A 27,498-nucleotide genomic window follows, 5' to 3' on the forward strand; every position below is an offset into this window, starting at 1 on the left:
GTACTTATTGCATGGCGACCTGTTCTTTACACACCGCTTTTTACGCTGTAGGCGGAACTACTCGCCATTGCAACGATATGCCCTCGGCAAAACTGCCAATTTTTTGGATTTTTGCTCGCCACTGTAAAATAAAAGAATACGGTCTAATTTCTGGGAATTTTAGACACTATGCGCCGCATCTCTACACGATGGATGCGACGAGTATGTTACTGGTGTCAGACACCGGTTGGTCTTCACGGTATTAACAAGGAACAATATTTTCGGGATAAAAAGTACGATGTGTAACCTCATCAAACATTCGACTGCATGTCTCTAGCACGTACGTCTCTCTCTCTCTCTCTCGTCTCGACTGCTCCTAACATCACGCCCAAGCCATCCATCCCTTCCCTTATCATGACCATGGACACACAACCGCGCCGTAATCAATCGTAAAAAAAAAAAAGACCCCGCCAATACCAGAGTGGCGGAAACAATCTAGACGGAAACCGTCGCCACAGCACCTTGCTTGGAATCACCGCCGTTGAAGGCCACGTTCTTCTCATCCGTGCTCTCGGAGCTGCGCTCATGCTCGTGCACTCCGTACAGGACGTCGTCTTCGACAAAGGGAGCCTCTTCGCCCAATCCGGGCGGCGGGAACAGGATGTTCAAGCCCCAGAAGACGAAGAAGCTGATCGCCAAACCGACGATGAAGGTGAGGTTGTACAGACGGATCCAGCCGACAAAGGACGCGTCTGTCTTGTTGTTGACGGTTCCCACGAGGCCAGCTACACCAAAATTATTAGCAAATCTCTTGTTCAAGTCTTGCGAAACCAAGCACTTACGCAACAATGGCCAAACGCCAGAAAAGAACCCCACTATGGCGCGCCAGTTGACACCCTTGTTGAACCAGTAGATCGACGAGCTGTCTCCCGTGTACAAGTCGTTGAGCTTGAGCTTGGCGCGGCGGACGACGTGATAGTCAGCAAGCATGACGCCACTGCCACGAGAAAAAGTCAGCCAATTCCTGATCAGGCATAAAAGACCAATAGGAGAAAGGACTCACGTCGCAGGCGCCATGAATACGCCGAAGCCGCTGAGAACTTTGAGGAACTTGTCGGCCGTGTTCAACAGTTGCCAGGGCTGAGTGGCGATGCCAATGACCGCCATGATATAACTTCCACGCACAATGTTGATATACTTGGGCCACAGACCAGCCATGTCCATACCGGTCGACACCGAGTTCAACACAACAGAGATCTAAGATGTGTCAGAATTGTCTCGCAGTACCATGTGTGAAAGCGCCCCAAGGTCGAGACTTACCGCGAGTTGTGAACTAACGAGTCCCAAGCTGCCAAAGAACACGCCGGCTCTGGCTCGCGGGCTGGAGTGGTATTCCTCCTGGATATCGGCCAACAGATAGATGGGATTCCAGACGATATCTCCGAGAATATCCTTGGAAGCGCTGGTGACGATGATGCCAATGATGGCAGTGACGGCGATGGTGATTGGAGCCGCAACCAACTGCGACAGTGTCGGGGCGAATTTACGGTTGGCATACCTCGTCCAGTCAGACTGACCCAGTGTTCCAGCTCCCCAGGCGCCTAGAATGGCCGTGATGCCAAACATGAACGCCCAGCCCACATTGTCGGTTGATCCCGGCTCATGAAACATTTGACCAGCTCCTCCTGCAACGTGGACGGCCCTGACATCAATCAGCAAGGTATCTCCACCCGTTACAAGGCTCCAAAACCTACCATATGAGCAGACCGAAGCAGGACCCAGCAAAGAGGACGAAGGAGATGGCAAAGGGCACCTGCAGACGCTCGGGGCGGACCAAGACGAGCGGAATGAAAGCGGCCATCCAGATGAGCAATCCGATAAAGTCGTTGGTCAAGAGGTGTGAGCCTTCACTGAAGAAATTCTTCATGTGTGCAAAACCTGTAGAACATCTCGTCAGCGCAGACTTTAACCCACCACGAACAAGACGTACCTGGAATGATAGCACCCCATAGCACTCTCGTAGCTTGACCTCCCCAGTACGCTTGCATTCCGAACCACATGCAACTGGACACCAAAGTCAGCCCGTAGCCATTATGTTCTTGGGTCGCGAGGAGCTTACGCAACAAAGATACGAAGCACGACCGGGAAGTAGCTTCCTTGCATGCCCCAGGAGAACCGCGACGACACGGTGAAGCCAATGTGATGGTTCTCACCCATCCAGCCACAGGCCACAGCCAAAAGACCAGTCAGGACACCTCCCAAGATCTAAGTTCCTTGTGAGCATGTTTCTTCTTCAAATCGGCCAGACAATGGCATACCACGACGCCGATTGCTTGTTGTGGGCTGAGCCCAAAGGCCAGTAGCGTGCTTCCTGTCGACCATGCCGAAATGCAGGATCCCGAGACAGTCCAATATCCTGAGATGCATCAGTAAAAGCACCTTTCCATCTTCATCTGTGTACACTGACCACAATATCCCCAGATACCCCAGGTTCGTCTCTCTGGCGGCATGGGGATGAGATCCCGGTTACACCACCTGGTGTTGTCGTAGTACGAGTCCTCATCTTTAGGCCTGGAGACATCGATCGTCAGCAAGTCGACACCCAGCGGTATTTTGCAGTGCGTTAGGATCAATACTCACACTTGCAGCCGCTCTTTGAGCTGTTCCCACTTAAGCCCCATACTGCGCTCTGGTCAAGAACTCCTGTGGCCGGGCCGCACGTGTCCGCAACAGCGGAATCCGTTACGAAAAAGAAATGAAACGTGTAGTCGCGGGAGGAGATGGATGGGGCAAACTTCGATCTGGGTGGGAGAGGGAGTCGGAGACAGTGCTTATACATATTGGTTGGTCAAGTGGCACAGGGACATTATGCTGGTCGCCCTGTTGCACCAAAGTTGGCCGATAAAGTGGAGAGCAGAGTTGGCCGATCTCTGCCAACGCTGTATCTTTTCCCTGTTTGGTCTGGCCTGGATTCGGCGAACTGGATACAAGTCGATCTGGGACCCTTCTCCGCATGCACGTTGCCTCCTGCGGTGCCACAAGGCTTCCCAGTTGTCCGTCCAGAGGTTAACTTGTGGACCAGGTGTTGATAACGAGTCTTATGGCCATGGCTGGGTTGGTACAAAAGCTCAACTCGATAATGCGGTCCCGGCATCATGTCTCTGAGCCGCCTCGTTCGTTTGTTATCTCTGCATTCATCCCGGAGGTCCGGATAAGCAACCATGGCAACTATCAATCACACGTCACAGAAGTTCACCTTGAACACTGGAGCAGAAATTCCCGCTGTAGGCCTTGGAACCTGGAAGTCACCACCAGACCAAGTCCGCAAGGCTGTCTGCCACGCACTCCAGACGGGTTATCGCCATATCGACACAGCTCTCAATTACCAGAATGAGGTCGAGGTTGGCCAGGGTATCCGAGACTCGGGAGTTCCGCGTGAGGAGATCTGGGTCACTACGAAGCTGGACAATCCATGGCACCACAGAGTTCGGGCAGGATTCGACAAGTCATTGGCAGACCTAGGACTGGACTATATCGACCTGTATTTGGTGCATTTCCCTTGTTCCACTGACCCAGAGGATCCCACGAAGCATCTATCGGATTGGGACTTTGTAAAGACCTGGTAGGTTGCTGCAGTTGACGGGAGTGAGACAAATAGCCGCTGACTTGGCCGCAAAGGCAGGAAATGCAAAAACTGCTGGATACCGGAAAAGTCAAGAACATTGGCGTGTCCAACTTCCAGATCCGACACCTGGATAGGCTCCTCGGTGATCCATCTTGCAAGGTGGTTCCTGCGGTGAATCAAATCGAACTGCACCCTGGCAATCCATCGTGAGTTTTGACATCGCGTCTTGAACAGTGCTTGAAACCATGCTGATCCACGGGCAGTCCCAAATTATTAGACTATTGCACATCGAAGGGGATACACTGCACGGCCTATTCCTGCCTCGGAGGTGCAACAGACAATCCTCTCTTCAAGGAGCCCGTATTATCTGAGATAGCCCAGAAACATGGCAAGACTCCTGCCCAGGTTTTGTAAGTGTCCATCACCTTGTTATCATGAAAGAATGTATCGTACTGACCAGGGACAGACTGTTATGGAGCCTCCAGAGAGGAACCAGTATCATCCCGAAGAGCGTGACACTTTCGAGGATAGAGAGCAACTTCCAGCTAGATGGCTGGGAGTTGAGCAAAGAGGACATGGACGCTCTCAGTGGTATCAAGACCCGCTTCAAGGTCGTCAACGATTCTTGGATGCCAATCAAGGTGTTTTTCGGAGACGACGAATGATGACCGTGAAGCTCTCGGCTGATCCAGACCTGTCGCTGAGAGGCTGTTAAGGCCGAGTGACACACGATGGTGTTACGCTACGTCGTGAGCGGGAACAAGGAATGGAAGTCGCCGACAAAGGGGGTTAGCGACTTCCGTCCACGAACCCTTGTTGTGAAGACTTGCTTGACCGGGTACGGGAACAGCAACCTTGACCCTAAGGAGGCGTCTCCACCATCGTCACTTCGGAAAAAGAATCCCTTGTCACGCCTCGCCTCATAATCTGCGCCGCCTGGGTGAAGAAAGAGTCGATTCTGAGCGCTACAGGCCTGATGAGATTCACGGATTCCTCGTCGACGAGTTCACCTATCCTCTGAAGGGATTCATGGAATTGTTCCAGGAGCCGAAATGTGCCGGAAACTTGCTCTGGACTGGTGGATAGAAGGAATAGATGTATCAAGAAATTGCCAATGAGGATCAACTGCGATCGACCATCTGCTTTCTGTTAGTCGACACTTTTATTGACCTACCACACGAAATAAAGGATGACTTACGTCGGCCCCAGAATGCTCGCAGAACCTCGAGTGTTATCTCGTTCATGAAAGCTATGAATGCGCGAAGCTGCTCTATGGCTGCACCAAAAAACCGTCTTAGGGATGACAGCGGGTTGTTTTTGGCGGCCATCGAGGCCGGTGTCATCAGAGCTCGGAAGAGGAGGACCTGAGTTGCAAAGTAGGCAAGATGGAGTGGTGCTAATCATCAATCAGCCAAGACGCCAGATCTGTATCTTCCTGACCATACCATTGTTACGGAACTCGGATGTGGCTGTGTTGTAGTTCATGGTGACACAGACTGGCATTAGCGAGTGCCAGGATTCGAGTTCTCTCTGAATCTTCAAGAGTCTGGTTTCCTGACTCGCAAGGTCCGTCATCGCGAGCCGATATGCGTGATCGGAACTGTAAGGATGGTCAGTATGATCGACGCTCGTCCTAACAGAGGTAAGAAAGACCCTTACAACGCAGCGTCCAGAAGGGTGTGGAGTATTTGGGTAAGCTTCACAAGTTCGAGGAACCGTGCGGCCGTGGAAATCTCAAACCTTTCACTTGCGACGTCAACCATATCTTTAAGATCATCGGGAACATCCTCGTCGAATCTCAAGTCATCCATGTCCAAATTTGAAGTGGTGTATGATCTGGAGTGGATTAGAGAAGGATTTCCATGGCTCACCGACGCCCACATATCCGTTACAAACGTGGCCCACCACAACTTCTTCCTCAGACTCTTCTCCCACTGTGGGATTTTCCAATGTGTCGGGTCGCGGTGAAGACCTATCATCTGGGCACACGCCACAGCTTGTGCTGATAGAGTCCAGGTACGTGGAGTCTCAAACGTGCCATTACCGGCAGCCTTCTCGTGAATCATCAAAAGGCAGGCCTGTAAATTCCAGAGGTTTGGTGCGTCAAGCTCCCTCTCCAGGGAAGCTTGGGCGGCGTGGAACAATTCGTATTGTTCAAACGGGCGATGGAGTGTCCTCAGTATGGGGTCTTGTTTCCAGTAAACCGCGCCCATTCCATAGACAACTCCTCGGAGGGAAGCCGGAATGCTCAGCCTGTCCTCCTTGTAGGCTCGAAGGAATCGGACTTTGGATACGACACAGTAGACTGGGTGGACATGTTTGAAGTAGAGACGGACCAGACTGGGCCCATACGTTCCCACCTTGAACTCGATTTCTCGAGAGGACTCCTCTTTGATCCTGTTATCGTATGGCATAAACCAGTCCCTCAGTATAGAGAAGTGAAGGGGCGGTGTTCCAGTGGCAGGATTACCGGCGTAAACTTGAATGATGTCTCCGTCAACGCGATTCGTCTCGTTGATGATGACGGATCGAAAGGATGCAAGGAGATGCGTATCCTGCTCCGCTGCCAGTCCCATGCAATGTGCTGTCAAGTTCTTGCCATCCTCCAGAGTGTGGACTTTGGGTTCAAGTCCAATAACCCCATTGCTACTGGGTGGTCTGGGGTGAGTGGTCGACAGGGGACTTCGCGTGTCCACATCGCCCACGTGAGAATCTGGCGATGGCAGAAGATGTTGGTCCTCCGTATTTCCTGGGCTGATTTGCATCTCTAACATCCCATCTGTCGAAGCATGTGACTCGGCTAGTGGCTCCAATGACTCTAACCGCTCGTCATCCGGAACGGGTTCTTGACTGCCAGAATGGCGCCGTGTCCGGGGTTGCGAAGTGGATTGGCATTCTAGTCCTCTTCCTCTACAGAAGAGACCTTCCCCAGTGAGTGAGTCTGTGAAGCGAGGCTCATCCATACAGAAGGTCACTCACATGGTGGCCGGTCTTCGATGACGCAGGCGCTCTTTCGTCTCCGGCAGGCATCACATGGGCGATTCTTACGACTTCGCCATTGTCTTGCTAGGCCAAACTCGCTCCGTATCCTGAAACGCCGTCTGCGGGAGGAATCATGTTCGGTGGCAGCTTCTTGCATGGTAGGTTCCGGTATCAGAGCTGGAGTTTGTGGCCGTGTCCAGCTAAAACTGAGCCGGGGACATTTCCAAAGATGAATGCGATAAGATGATATCGCTTTTTGACGAAAGCCACTGACATTTGAACCAGCAAGTCCACCACGTGACCACGAATCAGGGAAGGCTGCGCTAAACTATTTTGGGTGTGACACAGGGCGGCATCAAGTTGTCCCGGATAGGAATTTCAGCCAAGACGCTAGCTGCCCAGACATGAGAGCAGCCTCACCACCGTTCCCTGGATAGATCAAGGCTGGCAAGGCACGCAAGGCTAGCTCACCATCCTCCACATTCATATTCCGATCAAAGCCTGAGCCACGGGTGATTGTTCAGGAAGAACAGCTCAGCCACTCAAGAAGAGGGGTTTTAAGTCTCCTTCGGCTCCCCACAAAGCGTCGGTCTCCGACACCCTCGGACATGAGCGCTCGAAAGGTCATGTCCGAAGAGCTATGGAATACCTGGGGAGCGCAGTGCATGAAGAAACATGTATAGAAATATCTTGTCCCTGAAGCTACATCGCAGAAAGTCATCGAAATCTGCATTGCAGTCACCAGTTGTCGACAGCCCCTCACTGTTATCACCCCCAGAAACCCAACAAGATGGCCATCTTACCAGCGCGGAAGGCTGTTGCGGTCTCTGTCAAGGCCGGACAGGAATTGAAGGTAGTCAACACGTATGGCAAGCAAGTGGTAGACTTCTGGGCTTTCAACCCCGACGACCCAAATGACTTCCTGTCGATGGTTCATACCAGAACCATCTTGCTCAACGTGGCTCTTTCAAAGGGCGACAACTTGTACAGCACTCGAAGGAAACCCATGCTCGTCTTGACCGAGGACACGACCAAGGGCGTTCACGACATCATCTGGTCAGCCTGCGACGCCGAGAGGTATCGCATGCAAGGTTTCGACGGGTATCATGATAACTGCACCGACAACATGCACCAAGCCTTGAAGGACAATTTTCCAGGCTTCCACATCGCAGATGACTGGGTACCTGATCCGTTGAATCTGTTCATGAACGTCGCCATTGACCACCGTGGTGGATTGGATATCAAGACTCCCACCTCGGAGCGCGGTCAGTTCGTTACTTTGCAGGCTCAGACGGACCTCATCATCGTCATGAGCGCTTGCCCTCAAGACCTGGCACCAGTCAACGGGGGCATGCCCACAGATTGCGAATATTTCGTCTCAGACGCGGGGAGCCTGGCTCAAATTCCACTAACAGTGGCACCACCACGTCGCCGCCGTGTCAAGGTCGCGTTGTCATTTGACTTCGATGCCGTGTCACACTGGCTCGGAACTGGGTGCCACAAGGACAACAACATGGCCGATTACTCATCCGGTATCTTCGCCGGTCAGGTCGGTGCCATTCGCCTCCTCGACATGCTCAAAAGATGCGGCATTGCGGACAAGGTGACGTGGTTCATCCCAGGCCACACGGTCGAAACGTTTCCCCACGCCGTCAAGCAGGTTGTCGAGTCAGGGGCGGAGATCGGACTCCATGGCTACTCACACGAAGGGATATACCAGATGACCGAGGAGCAAGAGCGAGATGTCCTCCTCAAATGCATAGAAGTGGCGACGAAGCTGTGCGGCAAGAAACCCAGGGGTTACCGCGCCCCGATGTACACGATCAGGGAGACGACGGTCAAATTGCTGCGACAGCACGAGTTTCTATACGACACGTCGCTCATGCACCACGACTCGCAGCCATATGTAAGTTCTGCTAAGCCTCCCCCTCTCTACCAGTCATTCTGTACATTCCTCAAGACGATTTTCTGATTGTGGTTCCTGCAGTTCACGCCGAGCGACCCGCCCATCAAGGCCATCGACTTCTCCCAGCCCGCTTCGTCGTGGCTGCACCCGACGGAGATCTCGCCGCAGACGTACCCTGTGGGGCAACACCCGCTGGTTGAAATCCCCTGCGGCTGGTACAACGAGGACATGATGCCGCTGCAGTACCTGCCACACCTGGCCAACAGCATGGGCTACGTGTCGACGCGGGTCGTGGAGCAGATGTGGAAAGACAAGTTCCTGTGGCTGTGGGACCATTCTAACGAGGGTACTGAGGATACCGACTTTGTCTTCCCGATCCTCATGCATCCGGACACGTCCGGGCTCGCGCACATCATCGGCATGTCGGAGCGCTTCATCACGTGGTTGAAGGGGTTCGGCGACAGCGTGACCTTCTCGAAGCACGAGGACATTGCCCGTGGGTGGTTGGCGGAGCAGAAGCAGAGACAGGGCCTGGCTTGATCTCTACAGATCAGGTCAGGTCAGGTCAGGGAAAGTATTTTGTTTTTTCTCTTCTGAGAATGACATTGATTGAATAAAAGCATGAGTACAGAGCGAGCGCCAGCAGCAATAGAATCAGGCCGTCTTCAATCCCACTCGAGGACAATCAGATCAGGTTTCCATGACACAACTCCTATTGGTGCTTACACAGACACTTGGTGCACCGGAGAATACATTCGCGCGTATCGATCGAACACGTGAATTCCGCCATGCAGTTCCTGCACTGCCTCGTCCTGTTCAGCATCCTTAGAGAATCTTTTAGCTTTGCAATTTCCGCGTCCTGTTCACCTTGGCGCCTCTCCCACTCCTGCTGGAGATACTTGTTCGACTGGTCTTGGAGGGAAAGGGTATGGATTTCCCGCGCGCACTTGTCCAGGACCGTCAGCGAGAAGTCCGTGAGCACGCTGAGGCGCCGGAATTGCTCCATGCCGAGGAGTGAGGAGATGTTGGGTGCGATCGCCGTGGCGAAGATGCGCAGGACTTCCTGGTCTCCTGTCGAGTGGGTGGCCGCTTCGATTGCGCTGGGCAGAGTCTCAACCCAAGAGTTTTCCGCTGGGTCGCTTTGGAGGAGTTGCTCGATCTTGCTGTTCGCGAGGGAAACGAGTGCTTCAATGCCGTAATAGTCGCCGATCGAGTTGACGCGGATATGTTCGAGAAGCGGATCTGTGGCGCTTGCCTCTGCGCTTGCCTCGGGCGGTAATGCCGAAGGGGAGCCTATGCGACTGATTTCGTTCTCGTCAGGTTGAGATTGCCTATCCCACAATGAACCTGTTTTCAACCATTTGGTCAGTTCTGCAAAGGGATGTACATGTTGTAACACGCGGAGCAGTTTTTTCTTACCTCCGTCCACCGCATCGCCGACCACCTCTGAAGTGGCTTCTTCAGAAGCGTCACGTCGGACCTCTTCAATGTCGTAGTCGCCAGTATACATGAATTGGACCAGCGCCTTCACGACTTTGGGATCGAAGTCGTCCATTTTGATGACACTGGTGTGGGATTCCTACCATGCTGAGTCAACAGATGGGGCTTCTCCCAAGTATACCGGTACAAATAGCCGTACCTCGAATGATCCTTGGATGGCGGCTTTGATCACCGGAGACTGCATACACACGATCGCTTTGTGGACCTTGAACTCGTCTCCTTTGCAGAGGAACTTTAGATCGCTGAACTCGCCCGAATCCAGCAATCGTGCCAGGATTGAGCTTGGGTTCTTGCCAGACATTGTTCGCTGGTGCGAGATGGCATTCATACACGCAGTACCAAAGACTGATTCGATTCTGGCCTCACGGGCAGAAAACGGTCAAGCGAGTGAATCGTCTCGATGGTGGCAGAATGTCACAGTTTCATCTGATGGCACTAAGCCTAAGTTGGTTAGTGCAATATGGTCTTGTCGACGAGGCTGTGTGCAGGACTCATTGCCGTCAAAGAGCTGCTGCCTGATACTCCTCGTACATGATTTGAGCCACTTAGTCAAGCGAGCAGTCTGTTGAAGGGCTTAAATTACACAAAATACAAAACTATCGCCGGAGAAACAAAGAAAAAGCCAGCTGCGGCATGCGTACCCTATGCATCTGCCCGCCTCCCTCCACGCCTCACCGCTGCCCTTCCCCCAGCGAGCCTCTTCCCTTCCCCTAAATCTTTCCGACGACAGGAAAGTCAATCTCATCACCAGTTAAGCCTCGCTCCCACACAAAAAGAGCCTTCTTGTCCTCCCATTTGCCTTCTTTGTCCTTTTGAGCCCAGCGTACGATCAAGGTCTTCTGAACACCAGGGTTGGGATCGCAGCCGAGGACCTTGTTGTCTGCTCTGAGTGGAGTGGCTTTTGAATTGTAGAAGCGGTCAAGAGCCATCTTGTATGCCTTGTGGCTGTCCGGGAGACGCATTGTGCCGTAATTGATGTTCTTCACCCAGATGTTGCCTCTCACTTCACCGTTGCCAGCATAGTTCTTCATGGCTCCCTTCTCTTTCTCAAGCTCGCCGGCCTTCTCTTGCAGCATCTTATCAGTCTCGCGCTCCTTCTTCTGGGCTTCTGCGACGTTGTTCTTGAGATCCACAATCTCTTTGTCAAGTTTGTTCTTTTGGTCGGCAGCCTGGTGCTTCGTGTCTTCGAGCTCTCTGATCTTGTTGTCTCTCTCGCCTTCAGCCTTGGTGCAAGCCTTCTCGAGTGTGTCAATCTTGGCTTTGAGCGTAGTGCTCTCATCTCCGCTCTGCACCAACTTGCCTTCCAGGTCTTTGATCTTGGCCTGAAGCTGCCTCTCCATCTCGTCTTTTTGTTGCTTCAGTGTCTTGTTGAGCTCTTCGGACACCGATAGCTTTTCAGCCATCTCATTCCGCTCCCGGAGTGCCTTGATCTCGTCTGCCTTGGCGTGCTCAAGCTGATCAGCCATCAGCGCCTCTTTCACCTTGGCAGCTTTGAGCTCGGCTTCAATGATCTTGAGTTTCTCGTCCAGGATAGCGCGCTCTTTGTCGGCCTTCTGGTACTCATCTTCCATGTCCTCATACTTCTTCGTCATCCTTGCACACTCTTGCGTGGCTTCAAGGAGTTCTTCAAATGCCTTGGACTCCTTGGCAATTGCTTCGTTTCGTCGAGCCTCGGACTCCTTCAGCTGAATGTAGAGCTGCTCTCGCTCGATCACAAGGACGTCCTTGTCATGGCGTAAGTCTTCCATCTTCTTCAGAGTGCTTTGGACGTCATTCTCGGCATGCTGCTTAGCCTCGACAGCCTTCTCAAACTCGATCTTGAAGTGATGAGCCCGGCCGTCTGCCTCCTTCAGTTGCTCGACAAGCTCGTCCCGAAAATGCTCGAGGCTGGATTGGCTATGCACAGCGTAGTCGCGCTCTTTGATGACAATTTCGAATCGATATTGCAGCGTTTCCAAGTTCAGCTGGCAGTCCTTGAGCAAGGTTTGGTCCCGGACCAGCTCGGTCTTTGCACTCTGGTAGTCGAAGATGGCACTGTCCCGCGCTCGAATAGCACCATTCCGGTCCTCGATCGCCTCGTCCATACGTTGGACCGCCAAGTCACGTTCGTGAATAGCCTCCTTGCGCTCTGCAATGGCCTTGTCTCTTGCCTCTTTCGCCTTGATGAGTTCTTCCTTGATCGACTTGAGCTCCGTTTCCAGAGAGCCACACTTGTGCTCGATGCTGATGAATTTCTGTTTGATCACTTCAAGTTTGGAGGAAACTTCCTTGAACTGCATGCGGGTGACTGCGAGCTCTGTGGCCAAGGTCTCCTTCTCTGTGAAGAGGACAGACATGGAAGCTTTGAGGATCTCGAGCTCTTTGACGGCGGCGTTGTACTCCTCAAGGCGGATCCTGGAGGTGGCTTCAGCCTCAACCAGTCTCGAAGTGATGTCCACCAACGTTGCCTCCATGGACACGATCTGTTTGTGGAGAACGCTCGTCTCTTCCTTGAGTTCCATACATTCGTGCTCCTTCTCGAGGAGGTGACCACTCAAAGCTTCGAGCTCGATCTCGGCACGATCTCGTGCTTTTGACATCTCGTAGAGTCTGGTCCTCAACGTGACGCACTCTTGAGTGGAGATCTCAAACCGGGCGGTGATATCCTTGTATCTCTGGCACAAACTGTCGTACTGCTCTTTGTGGAGGAGCTTCTCATGGGTTGCTTTGTCGAGACTTTCGACTATCTCCCGGATTCTGAAGAGCATATCGTCGCTGGTCTTCTGTACCGATCTGAGATGCACCTGGATATCCGAACGGAAGGAGACCGCCTCCCTATGATAAGTTGAGCGGACGGGGGCATGGGCGCAGATCAGGGTGTTGACAGCATCATCGGACGCCTCTGACTTGTTTTCTTCGGGAACGGACTTGATGGAAACTTGCGGGATCAGTTCAAACTTGGGCCGACTTGCCAGTAAAGGATCCTCCACCACAGACTTGACCTCAACTTTGGGTAGCTTGTCAAAGGTGGAACCTTCGGCAGTGGTAGGAAGAGCATTGGGTACGATGATGGAAGCCATAATGTCCAGGACGGAGCAACGTATTGCGACGTAGGATTGAAAAAGAAACACCAAGAGAGGGCAAAGAAACGTCGGTGGTGATACAGAGTGTTTGTCAATATGTTGATGCTGGAGAACAGATGCAATGGAGGAGAGGAACGAGGGTTATTTATACCAACCATTTGCTCAGAGTTGCCTGTTTCCTTAGAAGGCCCGGAGAGCTCAAAAGCTTTAGGTGGTTCCAGACTGAGCTCGCCCATCTCTTTTGCGGTATTCGTGTCCTCTGTGTCAGCTCCAAGCCAGAGATTGCCACAGACATATCCACCATTTCAATCGAGACGCATGAGGGGAATTGCGTTTCCTGTAACGGGAGCAAATCAGGTGAAATGCATGGGCACATTAATGCCCCAAGGCTGGCTGAGCACGGGTCTGGAGCTTCAGTTCGCGGCCTGAGGCTGAAGACTGGACTGTCGCATGGTACGCCTCAGCCAGCCACCATCACGTGGCTGAGACCCTGAAGCACTTTCTCTGTACTCAAGCCGAACGGAGAAACTTAGTGGGGTCAGTTGTTGTGAAAAGGGGGGATCGACTCTAATGATGGTTGGCAGATCCTTGACGAAGTCAGTCTTCTGACAAGTACTCGGCACCCTGTACAGCACGACTCTCAGCTGTATCAAGGCAGTAGGTGGCAAGAGGACTAGACCTGATCACCAAGGGTCCTGGACTATCATCTGAGTCATTGTTCGCTGCTTTGACCATTTCATTGCTCTTTCGGTCATGACTAGCAGTCCTAGTTGTACGAGTGGATGGACAGCTGAAGCACCTGCACCTCGCTTGGAGCATTTTGGCTTGAATCTGGGCTTTAGCCAGGAGGTCTGCCAATAGATGCTCCAGCGGCCATTTCAGCCACGTATTACCGACCGGGTAGACTAGAAGCTGCTGGGAATGAGCCGGGCATGATGCATGTAGGCTGTCGTTTCAGGTCTTCCTCGATTGTAATCAATGCGAAATGAATTGAAGCGACGAATGTTGAAAATGATAGAAGCCCAGATTTGCACTTGCTACTGGTACATTGCGGGCCGCTCCTTCCGAGCCTAACGGCAGCCATGCACGCCATGCCGCTTTAGATTTTGGTTCCCCGTGATCGCCAAGACCAGAATGACGTTTTGCCCCAGCCAGCGCTTGGCATCGTCTTTTGAATGTGTCGTCTTGTCATTTGAAACGGACACTCTCACTCACCATCTTCTCACCTCGAATTACCACCAACTCACTCACCCGAGACTTAGGAGATTAGGCATATCAATCAAGCCACTGTCCTCCTCTGAAAGAAATCATGGCCCTGCCTATGCCCGAACCAACTAACCCGCCACTCCCGCTTCTCGATTACAAAGTCCTCTCCTTTGACGTGTACGGCAGTCTGATCGAGTATAAAGCGCACATTCTAGACTCGTTTCAGCCCCTCCTCTCTCGTCTCCCGCCATCGTCGCCCTTTCTCGATCCAACGCCTCTCACGACAACCGTCCCTGACTCCGCTTCCGTTGGCTCCATCGAGTTTCTGAAGCTGTTTCAGCGCCAAGAAGACGCCATCAAGCTGGAGAAGCCTGTCAAACGGTTCGACAAGATCCTAGCCGAGATATGGAGACGGATTGCCAAAGAACTGGGCGTGGAAAGTAGTGAAGATGAGGCCAAGCACTTTGGAAGCGTGGCTGTCATTTCTGGGTGGCCCACGTTCCCAGGAACCCTTGACGCTCTGAAGAGACTAAGTAGGCACTACAGGCTTGTGGCTCTCTCCAACATTGATTCATTTGCCTGGCACACTACTTCAATCTCGGCGGCAAGTCGCCTCCAAGAGGTCGGTTGGTGGAAACTCTTTACTGCAGAGAACTTTGGCGATGATCCCTCCCGCGCGGATGACGCAAAACTGGAAACCCTGATCCGGTTTTGCGCTCAATATGGTGTCAAGAAGGAGGAAATTCTTCATGTTGCGCAGAGTCTCGGCCACGATCAAGCTCCTGCGAAGCGGTTAGGCCTAAGCTCGGTGTGGCTGATTGGAGATGGGCCGAAATGGGGAAAGGAGGCAGAAAGCAAGATGGCACTCGAAAAGAAGCTGGTGGGATATGCATGGAGGTTCCAGAATCTCAAAGAGTTCGCAGATGAGGTGGACAGAGAGGCGGCGAAGTAGCGTCAGTGGACTGGGAAGTCTCGTCTACGAATCAAACGATCCCGAAGGAGCGAGTCTTGTTCTTTCAGCATTTATGCCTTACTCACGGGAGAAACAGTGCAGTTATACTTATTGCGCCATTGTATGGGGACAACTTTTCAGTCTCTCGAAACTCTCGTGCTGTAATCAGCATAGACTGGAGTATCAATCATTCATGGACAGATTGAACAATCTCTTTTCATTGCTATCGGTCGTGAAAGGCGGGACTGAGACCAGGTGACTTGACGACCCGCTCTACTGAAGTTACAGGGCTTCCTGACGACGAACTCCTTGTTGTCGACTGTCTGTCAGCGGGTATGAAGTGGTTTGTAAGACGCGCACAACCGACGATTGCGCTCGGGAATATGGGTCTATCGATGGAGGTTTGTGGCCTGCGGAGGCGGCGGGTCCATCTTTGGCGCGTCGACTACCATATTAGAACAAGCCGCATCATTGACGATTGGACAGGATTATGCTCTCAAGAATGAACTCAAAGTGCCAATATTACGAGATTCACCGATATTGAGAGCCTCATTAGCAATACAGAAGGCCTGATTACTCACTGATGAAATGATACTTAGGCCACCAAAATCCTTTCTCGAGGAGCATAAGAAAGATCTGCTCACCAAGTCTTAAAGCACTCACAGCAACATCCCCAGAGAGTCGTCTACTTTTACCATGGCAGGCCAAACCGCTGTTGTCCTCATCGATCCTTACAATGACTTCCTCCATCCCAAAGGAAAACTTAACCCTCGCCTGGCAGAGAGTATCGCCGCTACCGGCACCATTGAGCATTTGAAAGAGGTGGTCGCCACGGCCCGCAAGAACAAAATCCCCATCTACTATTGCCTGCATTGCCAGACGGACAAATACTCGTTTCAAGGGTGGCAGATGATGAATTGGTCGCTGACGGGCCTCAAAGAGAACTTGGTCTTTGAAAAGGGCTCGTGGGGTGCACAGGTTTATGAAGGGTTGGAGCCAAATCCCGAGAACGGGGACGTCGTCGTCTCACAGCATCTCAATTCCAGGTTTGAGACCCGTCACCCTCGGTGTTTTCCTGCCTTGGCTCAACTGAATCAACAGCTCTTTCCAAAATACGGACCTCGACTATCAACTCCGACAGCGAGGGATTCGCAACTTGGTCCTGGCGGGTCTTGTCACAAACACATGTGTCGAGGCAACCGCACGATACGGATATGAGCTGTAAGTTGTCCATGTGGTGACTGGAATGCAACAACGCACAATGCTGACTGTATCAAAGTGGATATAACTTGACCATGATGTAAGTTTTGATTTGCCTACTTTCGAATTGTCTGAGGAATATCACGGCTAAGCGTCGACACAGCTCCGATGGGACAGCGGGGTTCAGCACAGAGCAGAAAGACGTTGCCACCACGTTGATCTGGCCGTTGTTTGCCAATAGGATCTTGACTGTCGGAGAATGGGCCAAGAGCCTGGAGTGACAGGTAGCTACTCGTTACTGAGAAGAGGTTCTTGTGTGGACCAAGTATGCAGAGTTCCGGATGGGTTGAGGGAAGGAAGAGTAGCTTGGTTCACGACGAGGAATAGAGCCTCGCAAACTGTCATTGGTTCTTGCCGGGCGCGCCGACTGCCCAATTGATCCTAGCGTTGGGACAGCCGAGACTAGAAGGACTTTAACCTCCGCCACCTCAAGCTTCTCCATCAGGTCTGGTTCTGCCTTTGCCGCTTCTCCATCAAACCATTCGTCCCTCATGATTACTCAACAGTGGTACTCTAAACCCTACCCCTGTTGATAATGAAAAGCAAAATAGTCATGGAGGAAGAGGGTATTGCAAGTTCCATCTTTCTCCTGTCGCTCCCCCTTCCCTTTTGGTCTCTTGGAAATATTAAATGGCCACCAGTTCTCCTGGGACATCACGGCGCTGTGACGAATGCCGCCGTAGACGCAAAAAGGTAAAGACGTTTTGTGCCCCAAAGTCTATCACAGGCGCGGGATTCATGGCTAAGCTCTCATGTCGAATGAGTAGTGCGGTCTGGAGGAACCAGAGTGCCACAGATGTGTCGCCAGTGGGATCAAATGCAGCGGAGTCAACAATGCCCGCATCTACGTCCACCGCAATGCACAAAACATGCGCACACAATCCCACCGCGGTGCTCTCAGGGTTGCGATGCAGAGACGAAACGCCCCCTTTCAACCCAATCTAGTTCCCGAAACACAGACTGTAGCCGCTGCTGCTCCTCCCATGGCTCTGGAGGCTCTTCAGCAACTTGTACAAAACAGCCCAGTGGCCCTGCTGACAGCCGGTACATCCCTGACGGCCAAGCCTGTAGAACTCTTCTACTCGTCCATTTTAGACGCTTTTCAGCCACGAGAGCACGTGGGAGTCTTTAGCGGCGATCGAGTACCACAGTCAACCACCGAAGGGGATTGCTCGAGCGTGGCAGTATGCATCCGTTCGTTGCTTCCTCTCGCCCAACAGTCCGCGCGGCATATCATGGACAAATCAATCTTCAGCCTGCTGACCATGTATCTGAGTCTCTTGGTCAAGGACTCCAAGCTGACGGAAATGGCCCGAGCGGCGTACACCTCGGTGGTGCGAGAATTTCGACTTTTCATCGGGTCTCGGTTCCAGCGGGGACTGGCACATGGCCAGACAAGCCATTATCAGCTTTTCCTCGCCCTCTCTACAGCTCTGCAGCTATTCGAGGTACGTAAAAGCCTTGGCCGGTCCCGATGGCCCTTCTTTTCACATTATGTTAGGTGATTGGGCTAATAATGTCAGTACGTGAATGATCTGGGAGAGATGCGATCGGGTTTCCTGGCCCATCACGAGGGAATGCTCCAACTCCTCCTGATATCCGGACCCGAAGTGTATCAGTCACCTTATCTGCTCCAGTCCTTCTCTGGACTCCGGGGTATAATTGTAAGGAGAAGCCAGTTATTGACCTACCCGATATCGAATGCCACTCTTATATTTCTGTACCAAGACTTACGAATTCCCCAGATATTTGTCGCTCTCCAGAGGCGGCGTCCTATTTTCCTGTCCGAACCGACGTGGATATACACTCCATTCTTTTATCGGCCCAAGACAAGGCGGGAAATCCTTCACGATCTCGCCCTGAGACTTCCTGAATTGTTACATCGGACGGATGAGCTGATCCCGTTGCTCGTGCAGAACCCTCGAGATTCGAACGGTCGAAGCGACAGCTTCCGGGAATTGACCAACGTCACGCAGAAGCTTGTCGCAGATTTTACACACCTCAAAGCCGATCTCGAGGCATGGTTCCAAACCTTCAAGCAATCGTACTCGCCCGCGCCTATCTACTGGACCACCGACACCGTCTTGGACAGCGCCCATTCCTACACGGACCCAATCTGCGTCCCGGACCTGCAGGATCCAAAGTACCAGCTGCGGTTCCAGGACGGCCAAAAGGCCGGCGTGCTGATCTGCTACTGGAGCTTCATGCTCGAGCTGCTCATGAGCTTGATCGACGTGCAGGCTGCCGTCTTGTCTACGATACCGGGCAACAAGGGAGAAGATATGACCATGGAACCCGCATGCGAGAACCTCGACACCCACCGCGCTGCTGCAGACGACTGCGCATTCCTGATTCTACAGTACAGTCAATGCCGTATTTGCTGTGTTGTCTGGAAGGCGTCTTTGTGACGCAGTCGCCGCTGAGTCTTGTCCAGAGGTATTTTGCTCGGCGGGGACAATCGTCTTATCCGCTCGCGAGCGGGTTGGAACCATGAATTAACGGCTTTTAAAGGGCAAGCTTGAAGAGAAACAAAATCTTCGCAGGTTAGAGAAAGAAGTCAAGGAGCTGCGCTATGTAGGGACTAGGGAGGCAGAAGTGTCACGAAAAAAAAATTAGAGAGAGCCGAACCTCGCCGTCGTGAACACGAACCCTCACAAACGCCTTTGACACTGCCAGAATGAATACGGCTTATACCTCGCCTATCGAGCATGAAATCATAGAAGAACCAAACCAGCACATCTCAAACCCGTGCTCACGGCTCACGGCTCACGTCAAGTATATCCAAACGAAGTCCGGACCCCCTTATTCGCACGCCGACTCCTCCTCACCGCCGTCCCGTCCTTCTGCTTGAGACTCTGCTCTGCATCTTGCTGTTTGACCTGTCGTTCGATTCTCTCCACCGCCGCGGCGACTTTACCTCCGTGTTTTGCCGCCTTCTTGTCCGATAGCGAGGGATGCCGCGTGCTAGTCCCTTGGACCTGTTCTGCTCCCGTTCCTCCTCCTTCTGCAGCCTCGGCAGCAGCTTCTCTCGTCTTCTTTTTGGCCCTTTCCACCAACTTCCCCACCGACGCCGTCGGCTTCCTGGTCACGTTCCGACTCCTTGGCTTCGCTGGCGAGCCCGTCACCGAGCGCTTCTCGACTTTCGCGCCGTGCACGGCCGACTTGCGCCGCTCGCCTCGCTTGGGTTGCTTGATCATAACAACCCCGTCATCTAGAATGGGAGGAGGAGCTGGTCTTGTGGGCGCCGACACGACGGGGCGGTGCTGATCAAGGGAAGGGATAGGTTCAGAGGTTGGCGGCGGGAGCGACAGTTCTCGTCCAAAGTCTCCTGGCAAGAGTGTTGGGGAAATATCTTTCATCTCGACATCTGTGTTGTCCCGTCTAGACAATGGAGATGGCGTCAATGAACGGCCAACATATGCGGGTGTCAACTCGCGTGCCCAGTTTGGTGGGGGTAGCTCGGGCTCGACGCTCTGGCGGACCTGATCTTGTTCTGGTACTGGTGGTGGCGGTGGCGGTGGCAGTCTCTGCTCGATGCTCTGTTGGACGTAGTCCTGAAGCACATCTGCCGCGTAGGGTGTCGAGGGCGTGGAATCGACAGGAGGGCGCGGAGTGTCTGGACGACTTGGGGGCATCGAGCTTCGCTGGCTGAACGCTGGCGTTGTCGGCTGTTGCATTGTTGGGGGTACGGACCCCTGTCGACTGTATACTCCTGCACTCCCACGTGGCGACGACGAGACGGGTCTAGGGCTCTCAATCAACTCTGTCAGCTTGAGATGCAGCGGACGAGAATCCTGGCGCGATACCAAAGTCGGCGTTCGCACCACCTTGACAGGTTCTTTCTCTCCGTGCAATGCCCTCTGGTCCGTTTCAGTCTCTGCTTTGCGACATGTGCAAGTTCCGGGAAAGCAGGAACAGTCGTATCCATCTCTGCAGAGACATGGCTGAGGAGGCGGATGCGGCTGATTGTCCACCTCTATTCCCCTGACTGCCGAACAGCCTTCCTGGCATCCGCATCGGCCAGCCGGACAGCAGCAGGTCCCTTCAGATGGACACCGGCAAGGCTGCAGCGCCTGGACTTCTGACACCGTCTTCTGCGGGTCTCCAGCGAAGGATTCACCCTGCTTCCATACTTCAGTCTGCGATGGTACGCCGTCGTCAAGCGCATGCACATCACAGTCGGCACAAGCACACTGGCCCGGCCGACAGTCGATCTTTCGACCCTGGACCGCGCAGGCGCAACGCTTGACAGGCTCCGGGACCATCTCACCAGAGTGCTGGGCACATGTCTCGCAACGACACAGGCCCGGGAGACATGAACACGGCTTCTTCAAACCCGCGCAGCCGCAGCCTTGGTTGTCGGCGTGTCCTTCGAAACCCCATTTCCCCTCCGCCTCGCTCTGCAACCGCCTCGCTTGCTCGGTGGTGTGGTCGCAGCCCGAACACTCGCAGTACGCGGGATGACAGGCACATTCTGCAGTGGCGCAGCCGCAGGGGCAATTGTGAAGGCTTCCAGATCTGGTTTCTGGATATGGTCGTCGTTCTTGAAGCTGATCGTTCGGTGTCGAGACGTTGTGGAGTGGTATTTCATCTACCTTGCAGCCCGTCCCTTTTTTTTCTGGTGTCTCACTCCGCAATACCTCCCCCGTCTCCTTCTCTTCATCATCCCCCTTCCTTGCCAAATCCATGTCATATTCACCCTGACCACGCACAGGCAGCACCAGTTCCACCCCCGCCTCGGACGACGAGACGTTCAACTGGCCCTGCAACTGCTGACTGAGTCCGCAAGGAGAAGGCCGGTCGAAACTATCGTCGTCGTCGTGATGATTATGATCAGAAGGCAAGGCGACGACACCAGCTGGACTGTCGTGTACTACCCCCGCGGCGGCATGCATCATCATCGACGCCTGGCCCTCCTCGTCGTCTCCGAGATCGCTGCTGTCTTCAAAAAGCGAGTCGAGGTCCGAGGACCGCCTCGCGCCCCGATGTCCGACGCTCGAGATGATGGGCGAATCCGAAAACGTCGGGCTGTAGCTGAGGTCGTTGGGCGGCTGGGCCTCGTGCCACCGCGACCGGTCGATGTCGTCGGGATACTGGGCCGCAGCCGCTGCCATCCCAGCTGTCTGCATGCGTTGCTGATTCGATGTCGGCGTCCCGACACCCCAAGCGTCGTGGGGATTGTATGTCCCAAAGCCGCCGCCGTGGCTTGATACTCGTTGCGCCGAGTAGATCGGGCTCTGATGCTGATGTGGTGGTGGTCCTGAAAGAGCATGCTCGCCATGTGCTTGAGCTCCGTCCGCGTCCGTGGGAACCCGTCCTTCGTCCAGTTGATAGAGTGTCGAACTGCCCATTCCGTCGTAACGGAACTGCTCCCCGTCCTCCAACCACGACGACGGCATCTTTTTTCGCTGTTTTCTCCACGTCTAGGACTGCCTTGTTTAAGGGATACAGATTTCACTACCGATACCGACACCATTCAAACTACCGGCTCAGAACTGCACGGCCGCTCAAAGATTGCATTGTATATCGAAACACGTTGACGCACGATGTAGTTCTCGCGCGCGGCTCACAAACGAGAAATCAGATCGTCAACAATTAAATCAACAGACTTTTCGATAGAAAACTTGTGTTGTCGAGGGTATGCCAGGTATGTATGTATGCAGGGCATATATGCGTGAATGCATGTATGCCAGGTATGTATCTATGTGCATGTGTATGTATTATGGACCTACCCTGGCACTTGGATCAAGGGGTTCAGGAATGTGGTATGAGGGCGGGCGGTAAATTAGTTAGTCGGCCAGCAGCCAGCAACGTGCATTCCACGGAGAAAAGAGGAACCAAAGCGCAAAGGACCGACGAAATGTATCATGCACGGCAGGACATGGAGAATGGGATGGAAAGTTTTATAACTAGAGACAACTTCCCAGTGAGGAGCGACTGGTTGATTCGATGTGGAATGGGCAGAAGATGGATCATTGCGTAACTGTGGTCGTTGGTCTAGCATGGCTCTTCCGAAGGCTTGATACTAACGAGGTTGAAAGGGTCAATCAATGCAAGGGAGGACTATCCAGGGTGATGGCTTTATCTTCGGTTCGGCAAAGCAAAGCAGTGTCCATCCAAGAGCCTCACATCGCCCAAGACCAGCGCTCAGTCTTCTGCACCCAGCTAGCTCACCTTACCACTTCCCTCGATGTCGATATCGTGTCGAGCAGGAACAATGGCAGGAGAAAAAGAAAAGAAAAACCAGAATCACCCCCGGCTGAATCACTGCAAGTCTCCATCAACAGTGTCTGGCGGCGACAGATCTTTCCTCGCAGCAATGAGCGTCCACCGCATGCAGTCCGCCCAGTACATTCCACCGACCCTGGTCCACTGGCCGAGGCCTCTCTTCTTTGCTTCCGAATTTGAGAAATCGCCTGTTGATAGTCAGTAAAAAAAAAAAAAAGAAAAAAAAAAACCACATCTTCCCACAAGTCTTTGGGGTCGAGCAAAACTTACATTCTTTGGTGATGTGATTCCAGAACGTCGAGACGCATTTGTCCTGGCCATATTTCTTCATCGAGACACCGTTGACCAGTGGCGTGCCTGTCGGCGAAGGACACCCGTTGTAGTCGAAGGCGAGACCAATGGTCAGATCATAGTCGAATGCCGAGTCCCCGTTCGATGGAAACAGATCACATTCACCTGGGGACACCACCTCTGAGCTTGACGTAGCGGCAAATGAAAGTCCCTGGTAAAGAACGATGTCGCGATCAACCAGCTTCTTGCAAAACTTCTTGATGGGGCCTTTGTCCAACTGGAATGGCGAGAAAGGGAGACCCGAGTTCCAGACGGTTGCGACCGCACTCGTCGCTTGTCCGCTGACAGGGGTGGCACAGTTCACAACCCCGGCCTTGGCTGGGCTTGTAGTGGTGGTGAAGGCAGTCCAGTGGGCACAGTACGAAGTCTGCTCGTCTGCATTCGGAACAGTGGTTGACACGGTCTTGAGGCCCCACGAATCTGTACAGCTTGCACTACCAAACGCAGCCTCTCCGTCACAGGTGAAGATCGAGACCTCGCTGTAGCTTCTGGCTATACTTGTGAGGGTTGGATGTGCTCCGGTCCCTGCAGAGATCCGGGGAGTCGAAGTGGTTCTGCTCACCAAAGAGACCCCCGATGAACCAAACGTCCACGGTCCACTTGGGCCCAATGTGGGAAGTAGCCTCGACGAGACCAGTGTAGAAGAAACCATTACACCTCCAGAGTAGACTTCGCTGAACACGTCGCCGTCGTCATCTGTCACTAGCACTGTGAAATCCCGCAGGCTGCTTGGAAGGGTCGGCGTTGTGATAGGAGGGCTAGAGATCGTCGAACTATGAGATGTCAAGGATGTCGAATGCGACGTGCTCGTGGTAGTGCTCGAAGTGGTGTTGCCCATGGTCTGCGTGGTGTTTAACGAGAAGCTGAAAGTACTGAATATCGTCGTTGCGTTGTCAGGGATTGGTGGAAACTGAGTAATCCACGAGGCAATCTGAGCAGATATCGCTGGGTCATTCCACCAGGGACTGACAGTGCAGGCTGGAGCCGTCGTTGAGGTGCTGACAGTAGTAGTCGTGAACGTGTCCGTCCCAGAGCACTGTGTAACAGTCGTGCATGACCGAGTGCACGATTGAGTGCCAGAGACTGTACCATTCGCGCTCAATGTCGAGCAAATGTCGAGGCAGGAAGAGAATGCCGTAGACGAGCAGGAGCTGGACGAACTCGATGAGCTCGATGAGCTAGACGATCTTAAGGTACCCGACGAGCTTGTAGAATCTGTGGTCGCCGTAGCTGATGGACTTGCAGAAGGGTTGTTGTTGTTGTCAGTACAGGGCGCTGCTGAACAACTGGTCGTAGGCAAGGTCATAGAGGCCACAGGCGCAGGAGGGACTGGAGGAAGAACGGGAATCTGCATCGATTAGTCTCACAAGAAAGGCACAGGTTGAGATTTGGAATACGCACCGGTGGCAATGGAAATCCATTCGAGCCTTGATCACTGCACGGTCTCTTGCATCCCAACCCGAAAATGCAACCAGCCATAGCCGCCGCCCAGTCGAGGACATCTCCACAATCACCCTGACACAGAGGGCCGATACAACTCCAGGACCAGAACGGAAAGACAACGTAGCCACCCTCGATGCTCCGAGTGCTTTGTGAAAGCGTAGCACTCCATGTGACGTCCGTAGTACTGCTACTGCCGCTTGTTCTGGACACGCCCCGCTCGGTAATAATGCTCCACGGTTCTGGTGTTGTGGTATCGGAGGTGAAGCCACTAGGGAGCGAATGCACAACGCCTGACGAACCAGCAGAAGTAGTCACAGAGCAAATCCAGCCATCCGCACAGCTTGAGCCCGTTGGCGTTTGGGCGTAACACAGCGGGTCTGCAAGCCAACAGTACGGGCAGACGCAGTTCTCTGTACTTGCCGCGACGATTGCCCCAGACATCACCGTGGTGCTTTCCGCAACAGGCCAGGACCAGCACCATGGGAGAAGATTGTAAGTGCTTGGTGCGGATTGATTGGCTGAGTAAGAATAGGAACATGCCATGTCGCCAGTCAGAGAGAGCATGGGAAGGGCGGATGCAGAGGTAACCGCGGGAGGAGTCATTGTGATTCCCGGAACAAGGGTGACCGTGCCACTAGATGATGGGCTTGGCTCAGATACGCCTGCTGAACTAGCGACAGTGCTGGAAGAAGAGCCGTTGCTGACTGAAGTTGAATGTGTTTCTCCTGCAGAGAAGCTTGACTCAGATACAAGTGTTGCAGAATTTGACGACTCAGGAATCACGGGCACAGTACTGGAACCAGTATCCTGTGTTGTTGAGGAAACCTGCACAATACTGATTGTAGTTCGAATGACAGTCACGAATGTTGTCGAACTTAGATCAATCGTACTGGTGAATGAAGTCCTGATTTCAGAGGCAGCAGTGACATTTGAAGTCAAAGCAAAAGGGACTGAATTCACAGTCGATGAGCTCATGTTGGTCTCTGGTCCTTGTGCTGACATTGTACTTCCAGCCAGTGTACTTCCAGATGGGCTGCTATTGCTTGACATGGATGGAACGATGCTCGACGTTCCATTAGCAGGGAAAGGCGGAAAAATGGTCAATGTACTGGCTGAATGGACAGGTGGAGTCGTGCTCGATGTACCATCAGCGGATGAAGGTTGAACCGTGATCGATGTGCTGTCTGAAGGGACAGATGAAGCCAACGTCGATGTATCATTAGCAGGTAAAGGTGGAACCACAGTCGTAGTATCGATACCTGGAACAGGTGGAATCGCGTTCGAGGTGCTGTTCGCAGGGACAGACGGAGCCATACTTGATGTGCCCTCGGTGGGTGAAGGTGGAACCACAGTCGACGTACCGTTGTCTGCAACAGGGGGAACAACGCTCGAGGTGCTGTTGGCAGGAAAGGGCTCACTTATGCTTGATTGTGCAACAGGTTGCGAAAAGTTTGATGCACTCATCACAGACATTGTGGCCTGAGATTCATGTTGAGTTGACTGAGAGACCACAGACAATGAGTCTTGAGAGGCAGAGCCGCCAGTGGAAGGGAAAACTGAGGCTGCCTGAGTATCGGATGTCCCATTCGTAGAGACACTGGACAGAGACTCGCTTGACGTAGAGAGAACACTGCTGAGTGATTGTATGCTAGAAGGACCCGGCATTGAAGACATATTGCCAGATGGAGTGAACCCTGCACTTATTGAGCCAGTTGACAACGAGTCCGACGAGGAGGAAGGTGAGGTCGAAGCCGACATGGTGAAGGCGGAAGAACCCTGCGAGACAGACGTGCTAGGACCAAATCCACTCATGGACGACTGATCCCAAGGCACTGACGAGGTGTTGATGCCGCCATAAGTAGGCTCTGAGGAAGGAGTTGAAACAGCAACCGAAGAATTGCTTGTTGAGGTGGTGGTAATGCTCCAATCTCCCCAAGGGTGCGGACCTGGTCCCAACATTAATGGACGACTTTGAAAAGAATGGGAACACGTACCAAAATGAGGGGGCTCATGGTTGCATGTAGGACAGTCACCTGCCAGATCGACGCGCTTGATGTTCGATCCAGGCTGCGCCGCGTGAACAGAGCTGCTCAGGCTCGCGACAAACCCGAGCAGAACGAGACTGATAAGAGGCACCATGACAGTGCGCGAGCAAGTACTTGTAATGAGCATCTGACTGACAAGTGTCGATCTTCAAAGCTCACCAACCATGTAAGAGAGAGAAAAGATTGTAAGGTTAAATTCAAGATGGGATATATATATATATATATATATATATATATATGCGGCAGGCCGACAGTCCATCTTCACTTCTTGTGCAAAATTCACGGTGTGTCACTGGGAAACATGTCACTGAGAAAACAAGTAACGACACAGAAGTGCAGAATCTTGGTGGTGACATTGTGGTGAAGACGCGAGAGAGACAAACCTACCAGTGAGGATTCTGGAAATGGTCGCTTATCTTGTCCAGGTAGTTGTCTTCACTCTGAGTAGAGTCCAAGTTTGCCGCCGCTTGAAACATCTGGTGAAGATTTCCACGAACATCAAAGTTCCTATCTTGATGAGAATTGTTCCGCGTGACTTGACTTGATCTTTGTCTTTGTTCCGTGTTACCAGTAACTTCAACTCCCAAACTCACCCAGACCATTCTTGTCTGTTGGAAATATGAACAACGTATCCCAGGCATGTCTCAAATTGAGCAATCTCGATCTCGTCCCCGGGGGAGGGGGGGAATTGTTAATATCATTTTCCTGGTCACTAATGATGTCGATAGCGCGAACTTTGTCTCTGTCTTCCGAATGATTCCCATATGTCGAGACGTCGTCCCCCTCGAATGCAGACCGTCGTTCAACCTCTCTAATATCTGCTCGACAGGAGTCATGACAGAGTGTTGGCCACAGGGAAACATGCACGTCGACCGGCATGACAGAGAACACACCCAGGTGCATGAAAGACCATACCAGAGCAGTCGTCAGAGGTCCGGCATCCGAAATGGTATCTGATT

At 52.9% G+C, this 27,498-nt stretch overlaps 11 protein-coding genes across 11 annotated transcripts; 4 read left to right on the forward strand and 7 right to left on the reverse strand.

Moving 5' to 3' along the window:
- Window positions 1-474: 474 nt before the first annotated feature.
- AYO21_04863 (hypothetical protein) lies at window positions 475-2,660 on the reverse strand (the record flags this gene model as incomplete). Its single annotated transcript, XM_022654834.1, has 10 exons — window positions 475-764; window positions 822-976; window positions 1,043-1,236; window positions 1,300-1,681; window positions 1,734-1,917; window positions 1,970-2,043; window positions 2,099-2,244; window positions 2,298-2,395; window positions 2,447-2,550; window positions 2,620-2,660. The coding sequence occupies 10 exons, from the start codon at window positions 2,658-2,660 to the stop codon at window positions 475-477; spliced, it is 1,668 nt and encodes a 555-aa protein (XP_022512738.1).
- A 540-nt stretch (window positions 2,661-3,200) lies between these two features.
- On the forward strand, window positions 3,201-4,269 carry AYO21_04864 (hypothetical protein; the record flags this gene model as incomplete). Its single annotated transcript, XM_022654835.1, has 4 exons — window positions 3,201-3,601; window positions 3,658-3,810; window positions 3,868-4,014; window positions 4,071-4,269. The coding sequence occupies 4 exons, from the start codon at window positions 3,201-3,203 to the stop codon at window positions 4,267-4,269; spliced, it is 900 nt and encodes a 299-aa protein (XP_022512739.1).
- Window positions 4,270-4,465: 196 nt separating this feature from the next.
- Window positions 4,466-6,369, reverse strand: AYO21_04865 (hypothetical protein; the record flags this gene model as incomplete). The annotated part of the gene is made up of 4 exons (XM_022654836.1): window positions 4,466-4,743; window positions 4,803-5,000; window positions 5,050-5,204; window positions 5,264-6,369. 4 exons carry the CDS (start codon window positions 6,367-6,369, stop codon window positions 4,466-4,468), a joined length of 1,737 nt encoding a protein of 578 aa, XP_022512740.1.
- Window positions 6,370-7,376: 1,007 nt separating this feature from the next.
- On the forward strand, window positions 7,377-9,032 carry AYO21_04866 (hypothetical protein; the record flags this gene model as incomplete). Its single annotated transcript, XM_022654837.1, has 2 exons — window positions 7,377-8,492; window positions 8,574-9,032. The coding sequence occupies 2 exons, from the start codon at window positions 7,377-7,379 to the stop codon at window positions 9,030-9,032; spliced, it is 1,575 nt and encodes a 524-aa protein (XP_022512741.1).
- Window positions 9,033-9,204: 172 nt separating this feature from the next.
- Window positions 9,205-10,293, reverse strand: AYO21_04867 (hypothetical protein; the record flags this gene model as incomplete). The annotated part of the gene is made up of 3 exons (XM_022654838.1): window positions 9,205-9,863; window positions 9,912-10,071; window positions 10,132-10,293. 3 exons carry the CDS (start codon window positions 10,291-10,293, stop codon window positions 9,205-9,207), a joined length of 981 nt encoding a protein of 326 aa, XP_022512742.1.
- Window positions 10,294-10,702: 409 nt separating this feature from the next.
- On the reverse strand, window positions 10,703-13,051 carry AYO21_04868 (hypothetical protein; the record flags this gene model as incomplete). The annotated part of the gene is made up of 1 exon (XM_022654839.1): window positions 10,703-13,051. The coding sequence occupies one exon, from the start codon at window positions 13,049-13,051 to the stop codon at window positions 10,703-10,705; it is 2,349 nt and encodes a 782-aa protein (XP_022512743.1).
- A 1,312-nt stretch (window positions 13,052-14,363) lies between these two features.
- AYO21_04869 (hypothetical protein) lies at window positions 14,364-15,212 on the forward strand (the record flags this gene model as incomplete). The annotated part of the gene is made up of 1 exon (XM_022654840.1): window positions 14,364-15,212. The coding sequence occupies one exon, from the start codon at window positions 14,364-14,366 to the stop codon at window positions 15,210-15,212; it is 849 nt and encodes a 282-aa protein (XP_022512744.1).
- Window positions 15,213-15,908: 696 nt separating this feature from the next.
- On the forward strand, window positions 15,909-18,880 carry AYO21_04870 (hypothetical protein; the record flags this gene model as incomplete). Its single annotated transcript, XM_022654841.1, has 6 exons — window positions 15,909-16,258; window positions 16,314-16,433; window positions 16,492-16,512; window positions 17,281-17,920; window positions 17,996-18,136; window positions 18,218-18,880. 6 exons carry the CDS (start codon window positions 15,909-15,911, stop codon window positions 18,878-18,880), a joined length of 1,935 nt encoding a protein of 644 aa, XP_022512745.1.
- A 363-nt stretch (window positions 18,881-19,243) lies between these two features.
- Window positions 19,244-20,149, reverse strand: AYO21_04871 (hypothetical protein; the record flags this gene model as incomplete). The annotated part of the gene is made up of 1 exon (XM_022654842.1): window positions 19,244-20,149. One exon carries the CDS (start codon window positions 20,147-20,149, stop codon window positions 19,244-19,246), a length of 906 nt encoding a protein of 301 aa, XP_022512746.1.
- A 653-nt stretch (window positions 20,150-20,802) lies between these two features.
- Window positions 20,803-21,871, reverse strand: AYO21_04872 (hypothetical protein; the record flags this gene model as incomplete). The annotated part of the gene is made up of 2 exons (XM_022654843.1): window positions 20,803-21,015; window positions 21,113-21,871. 2 exons carry the CDS (start codon window positions 21,869-21,871, stop codon window positions 20,803-20,805), a joined length of 972 nt encoding a protein of 323 aa, XP_022512747.1.
- An 865-nt stretch (window positions 21,872-22,736) lies between these two features.
- Window positions 22,737-25,967, reverse strand: AYO21_04873 (hypothetical protein; the record flags this gene model as incomplete). The annotated part of the gene is made up of 4 exons (XM_022654844.1): window positions 22,737-22,888; window positions 22,971-23,996; window positions 24,055-24,229; window positions 24,453-25,967. The coding sequence occupies 4 exons, from the start codon at window positions 25,965-25,967 to the stop codon at window positions 22,737-22,739; spliced, it is 2,868 nt and encodes a 955-aa protein (XP_022512748.1).
- Window positions 25,968-27,498: the final 1,531 nt, after the last annotated feature.

Source organism: Fonsecaea monophora (assembly GCF_001642475.1).
Source record: "Fonsecaea monophora strain CBS 269.37 chromosome Unknown Scaff29, whole genome shotgun sequence".
NCBI lineage: Eukaryota > Fungi > Ascomycota > Eurotiomycetes > Chaetothyriales > Herpotrichiellaceae > Fonsecaea > Fonsecaea monophora.